Source organism: Cherax quadricarinatus, chromosome 10 (assembly GCF_038502225.1).
Source record: "Cherax quadricarinatus isolate ZL_2023a chromosome 10, ASM3850222v1, whole genome shotgun sequence".
Lineage (NCBI taxonomy): Eukaryota > Metazoa > Arthropoda > Malacostraca > Decapoda > Parastacidae > Cherax > Cherax quadricarinatus.
The window spans coordinates 46,721,164-46,742,289 of record NC_091301.1 but is presented as its reverse complement, the minus strand read 5'-3'; the positions used below and the strand labels follow the sequence as shown (position 1 = coordinate 46,742,289).

Below are 21,126 nucleotides of genomic sequence, written 5' to 3'. Positions count from 1 at the left end.
ATATTAGAGCTGATTTCCTCTATTCTGCTTATTACAATATACAGTACACTACTGTATAAACATTTAAAAATATACTAAAAATGTTATAAATGGTGCAAAGGTGACATTAAAACAATATTCAAGATGGTTGACACAAACCCACTACCATTATAGTATGCTCCTTGCTTAGCGATGAATTCATTTACCAACCTGGTCTTAGGAATGGAACTCCATCATTAAGTGAGGAGAGGCTGTAGTGTAATGGAGAAAACATGGTAAAGGAACCCGTGTCAGTCGATGGTCTACATTTGAAGTTGCTGGGTGTCGCATGTGGCCCATGGGCCACAATTTGCCAACCCTTGTCTAGACAATTAAGCTGGAGTATAAACAATTGATAAGATCAATGAATGATGCATTAATTCAACACTTCTGTCCCTTGAACTGTGCCTTGTGTCAAGAGATGTTTGTGAAGTAGAGCACCTCCTACTTTGCATGTTCGTTGGTAGGAGAGATCCCCTTGGAGCAATGTGTATGTAATACAAGTGCAACTTAGAAATGTGGGCCATTACTTCTGAAAGGAAACTGGTAAGGAAACTGAAACTGTCCAGTCCAGTGAAATCACACTTATCACCAAGGCTAACAGGTCTGAGAATGGAGATAAAGTGTGTTATTAAGTTCAATTCATGAATGCCCCAGCATTCCACTAGAGACAGAAAAGTGAATTTCCTGCTTATGTAACACTGGAAGACAAGTGAGCTGCTAAGATGCTCAACCTTCTCATAATAAAAAAATGCAGAAGATAAATATATCCTACCACAAAGAGTCAACACTCTCTTCACTGGGTAGAATTGCACTGACATTCAGGTGGATAGATGGAGAAGCTGAGCAAGGTGTGAGCCTGTCTGAATGTGCCACTGGTGTTGAATCCTTTTAGAAGGTAGTAACAATATATGAAGTGTCTTTAGTTTTTTCTAGTTGAGGTCATAGTGATAAGAATGTGGGCTCCTTAAGATATGACTTGACTGAGTGTCTTTCCAATCACTGATGATGCATCATCAGTGCATCCATTGGAAAAAGGAGGGGGTGGATGGGGTTGGAAATTCGAAGGAAATGATTCCCTGTAAAACAAGAGCTCGCTTCCTAGACAGTGAGTAATTATCCTATTGCTCTGGATATCTTGATTCATTACTCTAGCTACCAGAGAGAGGTAGAGTCCTTAGTGGTTGAGAAGACTCACGAAATTGTAATGGCTCTCTGACTGCGGGTTCTATCCCCACTTGTGGTACGGTTTGGTTGAGAAGCAGCCACAGAACCTAAACTTAATACTAGCGACTCATCTATCAGCAGATAATGTGGAAACCCTCTGAGGAAACCCTCTGAGGCAGGAGAAGGGCAGCCTCACTAGATCAAGCTGCAATTTCACTCAAGATTGAGCATGAATTTGTCTAGGTCAGTTAGGAGCAATAATCCAAAATAACTTAACTGTGCTGAGACTGGTAAGTGATGAAAGTGTAGAAAAGGCCACTTCAAGGCTGTAATTTAGACATGGGTCACCTTGAGGTCAAATGTCCTTGCCAACAGTTGGCATTTCACCCCATTTAACTGGAAGCAGACGACTTTGCGAAAGTTTCAGTGGACAGGTTAATGACGAAAAACACTGAATAGATCAATCAAAGAATCTCATCCTGGGTGTATTAAAGATTAGCATACTCAAGTATGACCTTTGTCATGAATTTAGGTAGTAACATCAAACCACTGAGGTTCCTATTATGCTCAAAGTTAAATGAGGTTTCTTGTTCTCCACTACTATAAAACTTCAGACACGAATATTGGAAGTGTATCTGATACCCTTTGGACCACAACTTTTCAAATGAAACCCTGAACATAAATCAGTAAATTCTCATCAAAGTCTCTGAAGTGAAAACCTGGGAAGGAAAGATACACGCTACCGAGATATTTTTTGAAAAATAACCATATGCATTCTGAAGTGATTGATATTAGAAGTGTATTATTTATAACTCTCCATGCTGGTTTATGCACAATACCTCCATCTACTTGCAGTGATCCCTTTCATTACTTGTACTCAAGCTGGAACTCCCTGACTTGACTTCCCTCATAGGAGATCCAGGAGTTGGTCCTCTGGTTCTGATGTGTGAAACCCCAATGAGCACACCAGGTTCTAAGAACTCTTTCCATGGACTGAAAGAGGTTTTTCTGTATGAAGTGTCAATGTAACTGGCCTTGGTTGATCTAAGTATAATATCTGCTGTTACATTTCTTGTCCTTACCCATTTGTAAAGGTGATAAAGGAACTGAAGAAATTTGATGAAATAATCAGGGCTAGGTGTGGCATGTGACTCCTTGCTAACATTGTTAAGGTCTTAAATTGTTGGAGAAAATCTTTAACCCTTTCAGGGTCCGTCCCGTACATCTACAGCTTTACGTTCAGGGTCCAAACCGTAGATTTACGCCAAAATTCTAACGGCATCAAATTTAGCACAAGAAGGTTGGTAGGGCTACATCTGAGAGAATGGGTCTGGGTGGTCAGTGTGCACACTATAGAAAAAATCTGGACACCCGCATGGCATTGTGGGAACGCCGGCAAAGTAGCTCTGTTCATCGTGCCTGGCGGCAAGGAAGCTCTCACTCCCCACTCACTCTCTGGGTGAATTCTGACTCTCCTCTTCACAACTTACAGTTCTAAGACTGATGGAAGTGGAGCTGAAGAGGAATTCTATGGTTTTGAACCATATGGTACCATTGTGCCATATGGTACAATGGTACCATATGGTACAATTGTGCCATATGGTACAATGGTACCATATGGTACAATGGTGTCATGTCATACAATGGTATCATATGGTGCAATGGTATCATATGGTACAATAGTACCATATGATTGTACCATATGGTACATTATACCATATGGTACAGGGTACAGGGATCCTAATGGAAATAAGTCTGTCTGACTTTTTTGGGTTATCCTAGGTTCTCCAAACATATGCTGCTAAGTATGATATTCTATGTAACTTTATTTGTGTATACCTAAATAAACTTACTTACGATGCCACATGCGCTTGAGTAAGTTCATTCAGGTGTACAGAAATACAATTACATGGATTATTATACATAGAAGCATATGTATAAAATCCTAGGATAACCCAAAAAAGTCAGGGTGACTTATTTCCATAGGGATCCTTGTATCTGTACCATATGGTGTCCTGTACTGTATGGTACCCTGTACCATATGGTACCCTGTGCCATATGGTACCCTGTACCATATGGTACCCTGCACCATATGTTATCCTGTACTGCATGGTACCTTATACCATATAGTACAATGTACCATATGGTACCCTGTAACATATGATACCATGTACCATATGGTCAATAGGTGTTGGTGGCATGAGACACCAGCCAAGACTGAGTGAGTGGCGACACAAGCTAGCTACTGAGTCTGCAGTTTCCGAGACAAAGTGCTTTGTCATCCACCTCAAGGAACATGTGGAGTTCCTGTACATTTGTAAATATATAATAGAACATTACTAATATACAACATTTTTGCATATTTTTGTTGTAAACAACTATTGTAACAAAATAATGATGAAAATATAAGTGTGTTTATTGTGTTGAATACAACAGTACCACATAGTACCATACGGTACAACGAACCATATGGTATCATTGTACTGTATGGTACAATGTACCATATGGTACCATTACCATTGCACCATATGGTACCATTGCACCATATGGTACCATTGCACCATATGGTACCACTTCACCATATGGTACCATTGTATCATATGGTACCACTGTACCAAATGGTGCCATTGTACCATGTGCCATTGTACCATATTGTACCATATGTACAATTGTACTATATGGTACCATTGCACCCTATGGCACCATTGTACCATATGGTACTGTATGGTACCGTTGTATTCAACACAATAACCGCACTAATATTTTCATCATTTTGTTTACAATAAACTTGTAAACAAGTTTTGTAAGCAATATAATGATAAACAAATTAGTGCAGTTATTGTGTTGAATACAATGAGTGTACACTTATACAATATACATTATATTGGTCTCACAGGCCACAAATGTTATTAGAAAAAGAAAAAAATAGAAAAGCAAAGAAAAAAGTATAAAAAACGTAAAACAAAAAAATGCAATTTTGCGGAAGTCACTGATGTTGCCGCTACCCGGTCAATTTGGGTCAACTTCCCGCCCCTGTATCTCGGCAAGTACTGATCAGAAAATTTTTTTTGTTTGTTTTATTACCTTCACAAAAATGTTATCTTTAATTCTGTAAGAATTTTTTTTTTTTTTTTCAAAATTTCTTGGACCCCTTCCGATTTTGGCCTTGGACCCTGAAAGGGTTAATCCTTTCAGGGTCGAGACCCTCAAATCTGAAGTCCCACCCAGGGTCGGAAAATACAGTAGACCATCATTTAGCACGGTAGTTATGTTCCTGAAAATGCTGTGTTAGGTAAAATCGTGTTAGATGAACTTAAGAACTTATGGGAAAAATAGGGTTACATTCCTGGGAGCCCACAAAAAGCCAAACAATTCTCTTTTAGGCCTCCACATCTTACAAAAATAAAAGTGAATATGAAGTTGTAGTTCATTGTTGTGATGTATTATGCTGTTTTTACTGCTTAAGACTACAAATGTAATAGAAATAATAGTATTTCTTACCTTAAATTGTTGGTGCTGGTGTTGTGGATGATTGTGTAGAGAGTGGAGAGTTATGCTGTGGCTCTACTGGGCTGAGGTGGATGGTAGAGGTTCTGGTACTGAAGTCGATGGTTGTACTGGAGTGGCTAACTTTAAATCATTCAGTCAGTCAGTCAAGTCACTCAGTAAGTCATTCAGTCAGTCAAATCATTCAGTAAGTCTATCAAGTCATTCAGTAAGTCAGTCAAGTCACTAAGTCAGTCAAGTCATTCAGTAAGTTCATCAAGTCATTCACTAAGTCAGTCAAGTCATTCAGTAAGTCTATCAAGTCACTCAGTAAGTCAGTCAAGTCACTTAGTAAGTCACTCAGTAAGTCCAAGTCACTCAGTAAGTCAGTCAAGTCATTCAGTAAGTCAGTCATGTCATTCAGTCAGTCAAGTCACTCAGTAAGTCAGTCAAGTCATTCAATAAGTCAGTCACGTCATTCAATAAGTCAGTCACGTCATTCAATAAGTCAGTCAAGTCACTCAGTAAGTCAGTCAAGTTACTCAGTCAGTCACACAAACTCATGTTTTCCTCTTTTTCTGTTTACAAAGTAACACTTCATTATGCTACAGGTTATCTCTTGCCTAATATCTTTGTTTCTTTGTTAATTCTAAGACTTAAGTGCTTATACCTCTTCGTGCCACTTTCAGCAACACTGGTATGGCTACTGGGTGTCATGACTCCTTGGCAGATACAAGATATAGTAATTAAAATATCATAAAACAATTCACAAACACAGCTGCCTTGTAGCAGAGAAAGACTGGACACGTATGAATGCTGGGATGGTGGGGTGGTATCGGGGAGTGGCAGGGGATGGCGGGAGGGCTCTCCGGCTGCTCCACACCAAGGCGGTCACTTGAGCAAAAGAGAATTGTTTTTTTTCCTTCCCATTAACTGAACCGTGTTAAATTAATTATACAACGTGTTACATAAAATTGTGCTGCAATTCTTCAATCATGCAATACTCAAATCGTGCCAAATAGACTCGTGCTAAATAACGGTCTACTGTATTAAAAAAAAAAAAAATATTGTTTCTTATAAAATGATAGTTTTTTTTTTTTGTAAATACTATAGGCTAAAAAAAAATTTGCGATCAATACTTACTGAGATATGGAGTCGTGAAGTTGACAGAAAATGAACCGCTTACGGCATCATTGCTGACTGCCGGTCACCCGGTAATAATTAATTTTTTTTTTTTGTATTTTTTCTTTTCTTTTTTAATTTCTTTTTCAAATAACTTTTATGGCCTGTGAGACCAATACATGTATAAGGCCTGCTTTTTATATATTCACTCTTTCTACACTACACAATACCTGCACAAACATTGTAGTCAATATAATGTTTACAAAACATGTTTATGCAAACCAATAATATAAAATCTTGTTTATTACTATTTTTCTATCATATATATATATATATATATATATATATAATATATATTAGATATATATATACAGAATCACTGGATATGCTCCTAGAAGTGCTGCACCCTGTGGAAGTCTTTGAAACATGGTGTCATGCACAGTGGTGTTTTACACTCCTCACACATAAAACAAGTGACTCTGCATTGTTGTGGGCATTTTTTGTATGTGCACAGACAGAACACCTCTTCTGAGCCTTTTTCTTGGAAGCAGTAGCAGGCAGTTTTGTTAGGAAATGATCACCAGGCCTCAGACGAGAAGGTAGTTGTTGATAATTTGGTGGGCAGTTTTCTATTGCAGGTGTTGTTAATTGGTACTTGAATATTATTTGTCTGATGACAGACAAACAAAATTCGCCATATGGTGGTTTGTTTCTGGTCCTCATCTTATACATATTATAAACATTGAGCATGGAAATGTCCAGAAAATGGAAAAAAGAGTGTTATGTACCACTTATAACTCTTGCGAACACAATCAGCAAACCCAATCTGCATGTCACATTTGTCCACTGAACTCATATTGAGGGTGTAGTCCATCACAGCTGCAGGTTTTAGAATGGTTTCATTGGTCTCTTTATTTTACCTGCCAGTGTCTGTCATTTCGTTAGGGTGAACTAATGACAACAGTGTGACATCTCGTTTGTCATGCCACCAAAATGCCATGATGTCATTGGCAGCAAACACCTGCACCTGACCTCCACGAGTGCCAGCGTCGAACCTAGGCATATGCTTACGATTTGCAAGCACTGTACCACACACATCTGTCATGTTCACTCGCAAGAAATCACTGAGTAAGGGGCTTGTGTACCAGTTATCAGTATACAATATATGCCCCTTACCAAGATGTGGTTCCATCATTGCTCTAACCACATCACCAGAGATTCCCAATAACTTCCTGGTATCTTGCAATGTATTACTTCCTGTGTACACAATAATATCCAATACGAGACCACTGTAGCAGTCACAAAATATAAAACTTTATACCAAAGCGTTTCCTCTTGCTTTGTATATACTGATTGAACGACAGTCTACCTTTGAACAGAATCAAAAATTCATCAATAACAAGCTTCCTGAAGGGATAAAAATACATATTGAATTTCTCTTTCAGATACACAAACATTTTCCTAATCTTACATAACCTGTCGTTTCTGTCAGGCTCGGTTTTGTCTGAGAAGTGTAGCATACACAATAGTAGCACAAATCGATTCACTCGTATCATATCACTGAAACCTGGGGTTGCAATCAGGCGGTCTGTTGACCAGTATGATTTCACAGTGTGCTTATACATATGTGGCATAAGTATCATTGTGGCAAACAAAAGATACATCTCAGCCACAGATGTCTCCTTCCACTGGTGCAGGCATGATTTTGGTGAAAGTATTGTGTTTGCTATGGTGTAATCGAAGTATCTGTTGCTTTCCCTGACAATAATTTCCAACAGGGGTTCGTCAAAGAATAACATGAAACATTCTAGTTCAGTGGCATTGTTCCCAAGTGTACAATATGGCTGTATTCCACTTTGACTTTCATCAAACTGATGGGGATTGGGAACAAAATTGTCAGCTTCCTGCCAATCCCAGGTGTGGTCTGCTGGTGGGTACCAGATATTGACAGGTGGTTGTGGTTGTTGTAGATCAGCCGAGTCAGCGGCGTGGGTAGCAGCATGGCCCACTGCTGCTGCCTCACGTTTGGCACCACCATTACCACCACTAGATGCATGCACATTTTCCATCCCAATTGCAACAATATCATCTTCATTTTCACTATCAGTTCCTGTTGCACAGCCATGGGATGTACTCAGAGATGTACTCCTTCCCCTTGGAATAGCAGATGGCACACTACCAAAGTGCATATAGTGTCGTATATACTGATGCTTCGCTGGAGAATATTCCACTTCACTCTCGGAACTGGAACTGTTTTCAAGAGCTTGGAGTTCATATTCACTATCACTATCATCACCATTGGTCACATCTGAGTCCTGGATATGGGAAAATATGAATTTCCTCTTTTGTTCTGGTACAACTGAATGTGAACAAGACGGCCCAGCACCAGAGGTTGAAGGCTGAAGGTAATCTGGATTTTCCTCACTATTACCGGTATTATGGTCGCTAGCTTCGGTCACAACCTTATCAAAACCTTGAAACTCATTTTCACTGACACTTCCATCTGTATTAGAACTGTCACTGGCAAACAAAAGTGTCCCAATTCACCGAGGAGTGAGGTGTTTCTTACTGCGACACATGGTGAATAAAGTGTACTAAAATAGCATTCCCACAATGAACCACTGGGTCTCCGATTTTTTTCCAACTGCGCACACTGACCACGCAGACCCATTCTCTCACATCTAGGCCTACCAGCCTTTTCCCACTTGATCTGAAGGAGCTAGAATTTATGCGTATTAGTATGTCAATAACCATGACACATAAGATGCACTAGTACATTGAAAACCCTGAAAGGGTTAAAGATCTCAGCCTTCTAACTGGCCATGGCTGACACCAGCCATAGAATAATGTTATTAATCATGACCTAATAACTTTAAAAATCATAAAAACACGATAATAATTAACCCTTTGACTGTTTTGGTCGTATATACACGTCTTATGAGCCAACGTGTTTGATGTATACATACTCAAAAATTCTAGTGGCTTCAAATCAAGCAGGAGAAAGCTGGTAGGCCCACATGTGAGAGAACGGGTCTGTATGGCCAGTGTGCACAGTATAAAAAAATCCTGCAGCATACAGTGCATAATGAGAAAAAAAACTTCGACCGTGTTCTTGGATTAAAACACAGACTTTGAAGTGTATTTTCGTATAGTATTTATGGTTGTATTCTTGTTTTCTTGGTCTCATATGATAGAATGGAAAACATATTATAGAAATAGAAGTGATTTTGACTGGTTTTACTATGAAAAGGATCTTGAAATGGAGCTCAAAGTGGCAGAAATGTTCGATTTTTGCCGATGTTCAAGAGTAAACAAATGATGTCATTGTCCAATAAATGTCAAACTAGCCATTCTAATATGCAGTCATGAATGGGTTGACGTTATTTACACAATTATTACAATATTGCAATAGTCTGCATAACAGTAAATCTTCTATTTTCTGTGTGAATAAAAATTCAAAATAGAAAGCAAGAGGATTATAACAGGGGCCTGGAGACGTGACTGATGAACAGAGAAAATGTTATTTTAGTGCCAGGAAGGAATGTCTGCATTGTTCATTCTGCACCCTATTTTGAAATTGACATATTTTTTAATTTGCATGAAATTGGCCAAATTGCCAATTTCATGCAAACTGGGTAGTTGAAATCGGTAAATGGGCAGTTTCTTGTACTCAATCGACAAAATAAATGAAGTTCTAAAGAAATAGCTATGAGTTTGGTGGATTGGAACAATGGAATTGATCAAAAATAGGCCTCAAAGCGGGTGAAATCACCGATGCGTAAATGTCACCGAGGTCACTAACTTCATGAGAGCGTAATTCCATAAGTTTTCCTTCAAATTTCATACTTTTGGTGTCATTATCATCGGGAAAAGGTTCTCTACCATTTCTTAAGAAAAAAAATACTTTTTTTTCTTTTCAAATATTTTGCAACACCAGGAGACACCTCAGGATTTGGGGTTGTGACAGTCAAAGGGTTAATTAATAACATACTGATGGCAACAGTTAAGAAGAGTAAGAAAATGAATTGTTTGGATTTTTAACCTGGAGGGACAGCAATCCAGGATAACCCAATAAAGTCTAAGAGTCACTGGGGACTGACAGTCTTATTTCCATTAGGGTGCTTTAATCCTCTCCCAGGGTGTGACCAAAAACAATTTAACTAACAGCCAGGTACCTAGTAACTGCTAAGTGAACAGGGGCTGCAGGTGTAAGGAAACATGGCCAACATTTCCACACAAGGCAAAAATGATCCCCAGTTCCTCGGTGTGTGAGTGTGTTTCAAGGACATTACCAACAGCTAATTATTGCAACTTAATAAATGTGCTTAACTGCTACATGACTGAAAGATTTTCAGTAATGGGCCACAGTACTGTCTTGTTTCATTACATGAGTTTTGGGTTTAAAATTCAGTAAAAGATGAAGCCAAATACTCACAGAGATTTTAGGCTTCTCTTAGAGTAATGGTTGACATTCACTTAAGAGGGCATGAACTCATAGGTCAAAGTTTATTATTTTCCCAATCACTTGGGATCAAACTTGTATAACAATGAGTGAAGCAGTAATGATCTTGATGACGTTCCTCTTGTCCTCCTGTAGTCTAATTATGTCAACTATCCCTTGACTGGTATTGAAACAGTATACGACTCTTGATTCTCTTGCCACAATTACTGAATGTCAAAAGTTCAACCATTTATTTTTCTAGCTCACCAAAACATACATCGAGGATGCACACCTCTTGCCATCTGCATGATCCAAGTGCTTCTTGGTTAGTTCGTTTATAAATATATATATTGCTATCTAGTAATACTATGAAGTTGAACAGGAGATAATTCTTCCCTGCTGAATTTTTTAGCAGTAATTATAAAGGGGCCTATTAATGACTATGGATTCTGAGTGAATCATTAACTTAGGCCTGAATATAAATGATTGCTGAGCAGTGTGTGTCACCTGCTTATGAGCTGTCATATCAGTAAGATATAAAAGTTTTCATTTGTTTGCAACTGCAGAAATTAATCATCATATGTCAGATCATCAAATAGTCCATTGTTCTTCAATTCTTATTATTTTTCAGCTCTTCCTACTAAGCAAGTTATTTTTCCTTGACAAAACCCACAAGCTGTGTAATAATACAGTTTTGAAAACATGAAAAATGCATTTCTGCATCAGTATCCTGGTGGCCTACCTGGAAGACAAACTGTACATCTCTATACCTATTACTCACCTCTCTAGGCCTAGTAAGGACTCTTGTGCACTAATTCACTCAATAATAGATGTTCGTGCCTCCGCTGTGCAAGCTGAAGCTTGAACGTTGCATCCACTCACCTTTCGCAGTTGGTCTCACCGCTGACAAGCCAGGAAGAACCAGGTAAAAACAGCCTGTGGAGGAGGAGGATCTCCATTGGCCACCAGGCTACTGACCCAGAAATGCATTTATGATGTCTTCAAAACATATTTTCTGCAGTGGGGCCCTGGTGAGTCACTTAAAACTGTATTAATGGTACACAACATGAGGAGGTAGCTGTCACATGGAAATAGGTGTCTAATGTCCCAGAACTCAGTTATACGAAGGGAAGTTTTACAGAACTGCTAAAGACTTCCTCTGCTCAGGAACACTGCAAGAAAAGTCTTTGTCTGGGACATGAGCAAAGCCTCATACTTAGTTACAGGTTGACTGAGGCCAACCTCCTGGTGTCATCAGACCTTCAACATGGCATTCATATCAAATGATAGAATCATAAGTTGGTAAGTCACCCTGTACAGTTTCAAGCCTCAGAACTCAGACACAGCAGGAAGTCTCTGATATTTCACTACATGAGAGTAAAGTGGCAGACAAAGAGAAAATAGTACACACAATGCCAATATTTTACAGGTGAGAGAATTCACTGAGCTAATCACTTCTATTGCTGACAATTGATGAGTTATTGCTGGAAAAAGCTAATAGAGAAAAGTGGATAAAACATGTGGAGAAGGAAAAATTGACTAGCACACAGTTCAGTTTTTTATAAAAAAATTCTTGTAAATCAAATATTCAGTGACTGTGACACAGGATTAAAATGGATGGGTGCATGGCATTTGTTTATATTTTAAGATTTTTAATAGTCGTTTATGTTACATGCACTGGTTAATATCTCTCTCTTCCTCCTAGCAAATACAGAAATAGTCTGTGGTATAAATTCATTACTTTAAGATAGTTTTATCATTACCAGTTTCCAAGGATGGATGTATTATCTTATCTATAATGTTCATCTCAGCTGAGTGTATATGCTATTGTTGTGATGTTAGTGCATCTCAATTGTTAACATATTTCATATACACTGAGAAAGTGGCCAATTCAACTATAAATAGCTGGATAAAAGTATGCAATTATATTAATACTTAGCCTCCTTAATTGTAAAGCTTAGCCATAGAATCTATTATTTCCATATTATTGTGAATCTGGTTAGTGAGGGAATGTGGCAGCCGCCTGCTGACCCACCAAATCACCTCTCCTGCATTCACTCTTTTCTTGACCATCATGGAATAAAGATAATGTGTCTTTGCTCATGTTTTTTTTTTTTTTTTTTTAGGTAGAAAGTGCTTTTACTAAGGTAGGTATTTATTAATTCTCCTTGTAGTAGTAGGGTTTGTACCAAAATGAGCAAATACCTTCTGTGACATATACACAGATGATACTCAAATAACATGTTATACAGCAATGATTTATCAATGCAATACAACTGAAATTTTGTGACCCAATTTCAGGCAGCACAGACAATGATCGTATAGCACACTATAAATTTAGGGAAAAATATGCCATGCCATAAGTCCATGTGCATGATATATTTAATAAATTCTCAATCATTTCATCAGCCTAAGTATTACTTATTTGAGAATTATAATGTTTAATGTAAACATATAAAATAAGATTAAACTGTAACCTCAATCCAATCCATTAGGTCACTTATTTTGTTTATTGTATCCATACTGCATTAATTGTGGGTGACAACGACTTTTGATTCCGTCTTCAGTTTTAACACATGGATGCCAACCATGGTCCCTAAGATGAATACTAGTAATGCTTGACATACCAAGGAAAGAATTAAGTGTAAAATTCAGACAATTCCCTAGAAAAAAAACAAAAAAAGACATTTCTATTCCACTCTCTTTAACCATCATTTACTACCCTAACTGCATTAACCCTTTCAGGGTTGGTGCCGTACTAGTACGGCTTGTGCACCAGGGTTGGTGCCGTACTAGTACACATAAATTCTAGTAGCTTCAAATTAACCCTTAAACCGTCCAAACGTAGATCTACGTTTTTTCAGCATTTGAAAGTATGTAAAAAAAGGAGATCTTTTCTTTTATTTACATTTGAAAATGTGTAAAAAACTTTCAACTACTTTTTTTGTTATATTTGAAAATATGTAAAAAAAACGTAGATCTACTTTTGGAGCACTACACATGTGAACGTAAATTTGTTTGGACAGTTTAAGGGTTAAGCGGGAAACAGCTGGTAGGCCTAGATGTGAGAGAATGGGTCTGCATGGCGAGTGTGCACAGTAGGAAAAAATTCTGGGACCTAGTGGCGCATTGTGGGAACACTATTTTAGTACACCTTGCTCACCATGCCTCGCGGTAAGAAACTCCTCACTCCTCAGTGAACTGGGACACTTTTGTTCCCCAGTGACAGTTCTAATACAGACTGAAGTACCAGTGAAGATGAGTTTCAAGGTTTAGATGAGGTAGTGACCGAAACTAATGACCATAATACCGGTAATAGCGAGGAAAACCCAGATGACCCTCAACCTTCCACTTCTGGTGTTGGGCCATCTTGTTCATGTTCAGTTGTACCAGGACGAAAGAGGAAACTCTTATTTTCCCATATCCAGGACTCAGATGTGAGCAATGGTGATGATACTGATAGTGAATATGAACTACAAGCTCTTGAAAACAGTTCCAGTAGCGATAGTGAAGTGGAATATTCTCCAGTGAAGTGTCAGTATATACGACGGTATATGCACTCTGGTAGTGTGCCATATGCTATTCCAAGGGGTAGGAGTACATCTCGGAGTACATCCCGTACAACAGGAACAGATAGTGAAAATGAAGATGATATTGTTGCAATTGGGATGGAAAATGGGCATGCATCTGATGGTGGTAGTGGTGGTGCCAGCCGTGAGGCAGCAGCAGTGGGCCATGCTGCCACCCATGCTGCTGCCTCAGCTGATCTACAACAAAGGCCACCATCCCCCACCCACCCACCACACCAGCATCCACAACCACAACTTCCACAACCACAACTTCCACAACCACAACCTCCACAACCACAACCACCTGTCAATATCCAGTACCCACCAGCAGACCGCACCTGGGATTGGTAGGAAGCTGCCAATTTTGTTCCAAATCCCCAACAGTTTGATAAAAGCCAAAGTGGAATACGGCCATCTTGTACACTTGGGAACAATGCCACTGAACTGGAATGTTTCGAGTTGTTCTTTGACGAACCCCTGATGTAAATTGTTGTCAGAGAAAGCAACAGATACTTCGAGTACACCATGACAAACACAATACTTTCACCAAACTCACGCCTACACAAATGAAAGGAGACAACTGTGGCTGAGACGTATCTTTTGTTTGCCACAATAATGCTTATGCCACATGTGTATAAGCACAGTGTGAAATCATACTGGTCAACAGACCACCTGATTGCAACCCCAGGTTTCAGTGATATAATTGGAGTGAATCGATTTGTTCTACTATTATGTATGCTTCACTTCTTAGACAAAACCAGGCCTGACAGAAACGACAGGTTATAAGATTAGGAATGTGTTTGTGTATCTGAAAGAGAAATTCAATATGTATTTTTATCCCTTCAGGAAGCTTGTTAGTGATAAGTCTTTGATTCTGTCCAAAGGAAGACTCTCATTAAAGCAATACATACCAAGCAAGAGGAAATGCTTTGGTATAAAGTTGTTTGTGCTTTGTGATTGCTACAGTGGTCTTGTATAGGATATAACTGTATACACTGGAAGTAATACATTGCGAGATACCAGGAAGTTACTGGGTATCTCTGGTGATGTGGTTAGAACAATGATGGAACCATATCTTGGTAAGGGGCATATATTATATACTGATAACTGGTACACAAGCCCCTTACTCAGTGATTTCTTGCGAGTGAACATGACAGATGTGAGTGGCACAGTGCGTGCAAATCGTAAACATATGCCCAGGTTTGACGCTGGCACTTGTAGAGGTGAAGTGCAGATGTTTGCTGCCAATGACATCATGGCATATAGGTGGCATGACAAACGAGATGTCACACTGTTGTCATCAGTTCACCCTAACAAAATGGCAGACACTGGCAGGCAGCATAGAGAGAGCAATGAACCCATTCTACAACCTGCAGCTGTGATTGACTACAGCCTCAATATGCATTTAGTGGACAAATGTGACATGCAGATTGGGTTTGCTGATTGTGTTCACAAGGGTTATAAGTGGTACATAAAACTCTTTTTCCATACTCTGGACATTTCCATGCTCAATGCTTATAATATGTATAAGATGAGGACCAGAAACAAACCACTATATGGCAAATTTTGTTTGTCTGTCATCAGACAAATAATAATCAAGTACCAAGGAAAAACACTCACATTAGAAAACCGCCCATGAAATTATCAACAATTACCTTCTCATCTGAAGCATGGTGATCACTTCCTAACAAAATTGCCTGCTACTGCTTTCCAGAAAAAGGCTCAGAAGAGGTGTTACATCTGTGCACATACAAAAAATGCCCACAACAACGCAGAGACACCCGTTTTATGTGTGAGGAGTGTAAAACACCATTGTACATGACACCATCTTTCAAAGACTTCCACAGGCTGCAGAACTTCCAGAAACATGTCCTGTGACTGTATATGTGTATACAAAATATAGAAAAATAGTAATAAACAGCATTTTATATTGTTCGTTTGTGTAAACAAGTTTTGTAAACAATATAGTGACAACAGTGTTTGTGCAATTATTGTGTAATATAGAAAGAAAAAAAAATCACAAAACAGTGCTCATACTGGTCTCACAGGCCACAAAAGATAATTGAAAAAAAAAATAAAAAAAATAGAAAAAAGTACAAAAAAAAAAAAAGAACTATTACCGGGTGACCGGCAGTTGGCGATGTTGCCGTATGCCAGTCATTTTCTGTCAACTTCACACCTCCATATCTTGGTAAGTATTGATGCGTGGTGTGTGTGTGCCATAAACAAAAATTCTAAGCGCCCACATAGCATTGTGGGAACGCTGGCTCAGTTACCTTTGTTCACCATGCCTCGTTGCAAGGCAGCGCTCACTCCAAGGAAAATTGGGACTCTCCTCAAATAATATCCAATACTCCAACTACTTTTGAATCTCACTGTTGTATTCAATGACCATTCTACCTCATAGTCTTGTGTTTAATATCTACAGAATCTCTCTCCTATTTTACTTCTTACCACTTCATTGTTCTATCTTATTTTAATTGAAACTAACCATAGCTTGTCCTCAGTTATTCTACCTCACTTTAAAAAATATTCCATCACACAATTTTATTTTAAAATCTCTATTATTGCCCAATTTTACTTTAAACTATATTGACCAACCTTATTGTAAACTTTTTATTATTGCCCATTTTTATTTTATATTTTAGTGCACAACTTTATTGTAAACTTTTCATCTTATTATTGCACTATTCTAGTCTTGAGTTAATTACCCACTCTTATACTTGCCTAATTATACTTTATTGCCCAAATCTATTTTAAACTTTTTATTAATGCCCTTTTTAGTTTATTACCCAATTTTATTATACACATTTTTATTATTGCCCTATTCTATTGTACTTTTCTTAACCTTTTGTTACCAATTTTTAACCCTTTCAGGGTCCAAGGCCAAAATTTGAAGGGGTGCCTCAGTGTACAAGAAATTTTGAAAAAAAAAAAAATTATTTTTTCTTAAACAATTAAAGATAATATTTTTGTGAAGGTAATAAAACAAAAAAAAAATTCTGATCAGTACTTACCGAGATACAGCGGTGGGAAGTTTACCCAAAAAGACCGGGTGGCGGCAACATCAGTGACTTCCGCAAAATTGCATTTTTTTTTTTACGTTTTTTATACTTTTTTCTTTTCTTTTCAATTTTTTTTCTTTTTCTAGTAACTCTGTGGCCTGTGAGACCAATATAATGTATATTGTATAAGTGTACATCATTGTATTCAACACAATAACTGCACTAATTTGTTTATCATTATATTGCTTACAAAACTTGTTTACAAGTTTATTGTAAACAAAATGATGAAAATATTAGTGCGGTTATTGTGTTGAATACAACGGTACCATATAGTACCATATGGTACAATGGTGCCAGAGGGTGCAATGGTACCATATAGTACAATTGTACCATACAGTACAATGGTACCATATGGTACAATATAGTACAATGGCACATGATACAATGGTACCATATGGTAGAATATGGTACAATGGCACCATTTGGTACAATGGTACCATATACAATGGTACCATATGGTGCAATGGTACCTTATGGTACCATATGGTGCAATGGTGCCATATGGCACCATATGGTGCAATGGTACCATATGGTACACTGTACCATACAGTACAATGATACCATATGGTTCAAATTATTAAATAAATAAATAAATAAATTGTACCATATGGTACTGTTGTATTCAACACAATAAACACACTTATATTTTCATCATTATTTTGTTTACAATAGTTGTTTACAACAAAAATATGCAAAAATGTTGTATATTAGTAATGTTCTATTATATATTTACAAATGTACAGGAACTCCACATGTTCCTTGAGGTGAATGACAAGGCACTTTGTCTTGGAAACTGCCGAGTCAGTAGCTAGCTTGTGTCGCCACTCACTCAGTCTTGGCTGGTGTCTCGTGTCACCAACACCTCCTATTGACCATATGGTACACGGTATCATATGTTAAAGGGTATCATATGGTACATTGTACTATATGGTACAGGGTGCCATGCAGTACAGGAAAACATATGGTGCAGGGTACCATATTGTACAGGGTACCATAAGGTACAGGGTACCATATCGCATAGGGTACCATATGGCATAGGGTACCATATGGCACAGGGTACCATATGGCACAGGGTACCATATGGTACAGGGTACCATACAGTACAGGACACCATATGGTACAGATACAAGGATCCCTATGGAAATAAGTCACCCTGACTTTTTTGGGTTATCCTAGGATTTTATACATATGCTTCTATGTATAATAATCCATGTAATTGTATTTCTGTACACCTGAATGAACTTACTCAAGCGCATGTGGCATCGTAAGTAAGTTTATTTAGGTATACACAAATAAAGTTACATAGAATATCATACTTAGCAGCATATGTTTGGAGAACCTAGGATAACCCAAAAAAGTCAGACTTATTTCCATTAGGGTCCCTGTACCCTGTACTATATGGTACAATGTACCATATAGTACCATATGGTACAATGTACCATATAGTACCATATGGTACAATGTACCATATAGTACCATATGGTACAATGTACCATATAATACCATATGGTACAATGTACCATATGGTACAACATACCATATGATATTGTATGACATGGCACCAATGTACCATATGGTACAATGGTACCATATGGTTCAAAACCATATAATTCCTTTTCAGCTCCACTTCCATCAGTCTTAGAACTGTAAGTTGTGAAGAGGAGAGTCAGAATTCGCCCGGAGAGTGAATGGGGAGTGAGAGCTTCCTTGCCGCCAGGCACGATGAACAAAGCTACTTTGGCGGTGTTCCCACAATGCCATGCGGGTGTCCAGATTTTTTCTATAGTGTGCACACTGACCACCAAGACCCATTCTCTCAGATGTAGGCCTAACAGTCTTCTCGCGCTGAATTTGACACCTCTAGAATTTTGGCGTAGATCTACGGTTTGGACCCTCAACGTAAAGCCGTAGATCTACGGCTTGGACCCTGAAAGGGTTAAGCTTGTATATTCAACTCCAACTTTAATATTATCCTGTGTATCATATTACTATCATATTATAACCAAGTCATTGCCATTTTTCTTTTTTTTTCTTTTTTTTTCTTTTACTACCTTAACTTGTGTATTTTGTCTTGTCAATTTAAATTTAGTTATACTCCAGTTCTTGTTAACAAATTATATCAGACCTTAGTGCAATTACAAGTGAGAGTCATGTGCCATTTTAAACTAGTATTTTTTATATTATTAGATTAAACCTAGTTGCACTTTTTCTCATTCTAGCTCAATACATAGACAACACCAAATTCATTATATTAGACCTTAGTGCAATTACAAGTGAGAGTCTGGTGCTGTTTTTAATTTGTATATTTATATTTTTAGTTTATACTTAGTTGTACTTTAGCTCATTCTAGCCCAACACTTAGACAACATCAACTTTATTATGTTTATTAGTGACTATACTCTATATGACCAAAGTGCCTTAGCTATATACTTATCCAAACCTCCCACTACTACAGATATCAGTACTAGAACTCAACACACAATTCAGGATATAAATAACCACAATTTAAACCTAGAAGATAAATGATCATGTCGACCCTGATATAAACCTCCATAATCTAACACCCAATCAAAACCTAATGGAAAGTAACTGCCTTTATTACACAGCATCACAAGCCAGCACTATCCTAAACAATGCTAAAAGTCTATCAGTTCTTAACTACAACATCAGGTCCTTAAGCAAACACTATGATGACCTCCTGGCACTCCTTGAGTTGCTAAAGACACCTTTCTCCTGCATTATTCTTACTGAGACCTGGCTTAAGCAGGACACAATAGATATCTACCCTCTACCAGGATACACAGCAATCCACAACTGCAGACCATACCAAGTTGGGGGTGGTATTGTAATCTATTACTCTAACCAACTATCTTGTATTAGCACCACTTGCTTTAGTGATGAATATGGGGAATACATTTTTGCTAATTTTAGTGCAAAAAAACTTAAGAAGCCTATAACAATCGGTGCCATTTACTGGATACCCCACACAAACATCCCAAATTTCAGTGAAAAATTAAGGGCACTAATAACTAACAGACAAATGAACAAGCACCACCTTTTCTTAGCTGGAGACTTCAATATCAACCTTGGCCTACTAGATGATCAGCCTGTAACTGATTTCATCAACAATATGAACAACACACTTCTTACACCAACAATAACTAAACCAACCAGGCTCACAGAGACAAGTGCAACCATAATAATTGACCATATATAGACCAATATACTAGCCCCCCCTTAAATCAGGGATAATCACAGACAGCACTACAGACCACTACCCTACCTTCCTCTTAACAAACATTAGTAAACCACCACTGGAATACAACAAAGTATCACTTAGATTCTAAGACGAGGCCTCAATAAGGAAGTTCACAACAGACCTAGAGACGGTTGACTGGCCTACAGAATTCTCCAAGGCCAATGGTATTGACGATTGGACAGACATTTTTCTTAACAAATTACTTAGACTATACAACAAACATTGTCCTATAAAAACGAAACAGATCACGAATAAACGGCTCGGTTGCCCATGGCTAACCAGCAGCATTCTGAAATCCATTGATAAGAAACACCAATATGAAAAGCAATATAGACAGGGCTTAATACATAAAGATATTCTTAAACACTATTCATCAGTTCTCACCAAAGTAATAAAGAAAGCCAAACAGCTGTACTACTACAGCAGATTCACTGACACAAGAGGAGACATAAAAAAGACCTGGAAAACACTCTCTCAGATTCTGGGCATTCACAAACTGAAAAAAAACCAAGAATATTGTCCTAACTAAACCTAATGAAACACCACTGCATCCCACTGAAACAGCTAACAAGATAAACGACTTCTTCTCAACCATAGGATCTAATCTTGCCAGTAAAATCCCACGTACCAACGCCCATGCCAGGGACTATCTAGACGGGAATTTCCCAAATTCCTTCTATCTTGTTCCAACTGAACCCACCATTGTTAATGAGGAGCTGCTCAAAATATCAACTTGGATGACAGCCAACAAACTTACACTTAACACTGACAAAACCTACTATATTATGTTTGGTAGCAGAGCAGGTGCTGCTCAACTTAACATTAAGATCGACAGCACTCTAATTGCCAGACATAATGAGGGCAAATTCCTAGGCTTATACCTCGACAACAACCTGAATTTCAGCACCCATATCCAACACATATCAAAAAAAGTATACAAAACAGTTGGGATCCTCTCCAAGATACAATACTACGTGCTGCAAAATGCCCTTCTTGCAC

The 21,126-nt window shown here is 38.1% G+C and overlaps 1 protein-coding gene across 4 annotated transcripts in view; it reads right to left on the bottom strand.

Annotated features, from left to right (window-relative positions):
* The window catches only part of LOC128688068 (calcium/calmodulin-dependent protein kinase type II alpha chain-like), a 247,364-nt gene that overhangs the window by 104,232 nt on the left and 122,006 nt on the right, over positions 1 to 21,126 (bottom strand). For 2 of the 4 annotated variants that reach the window (XM_053775789.2, XM_070083808.1), the window contains one exon: positions 11,117 to 11,170. The exons of the other annotated variants lie outside the window; for them this stretch is intronic. In XM_053775789.2, coding sequence (XP_053631764.2) covers positions 11,117 to 11,170 — 54 coding nt within the window. The remainder of the gene's footprint in view (positions 1 to 11,116; positions 11,171 to 21,126) is intronic. 4 annotated transcript variants of the gene reach the window in all.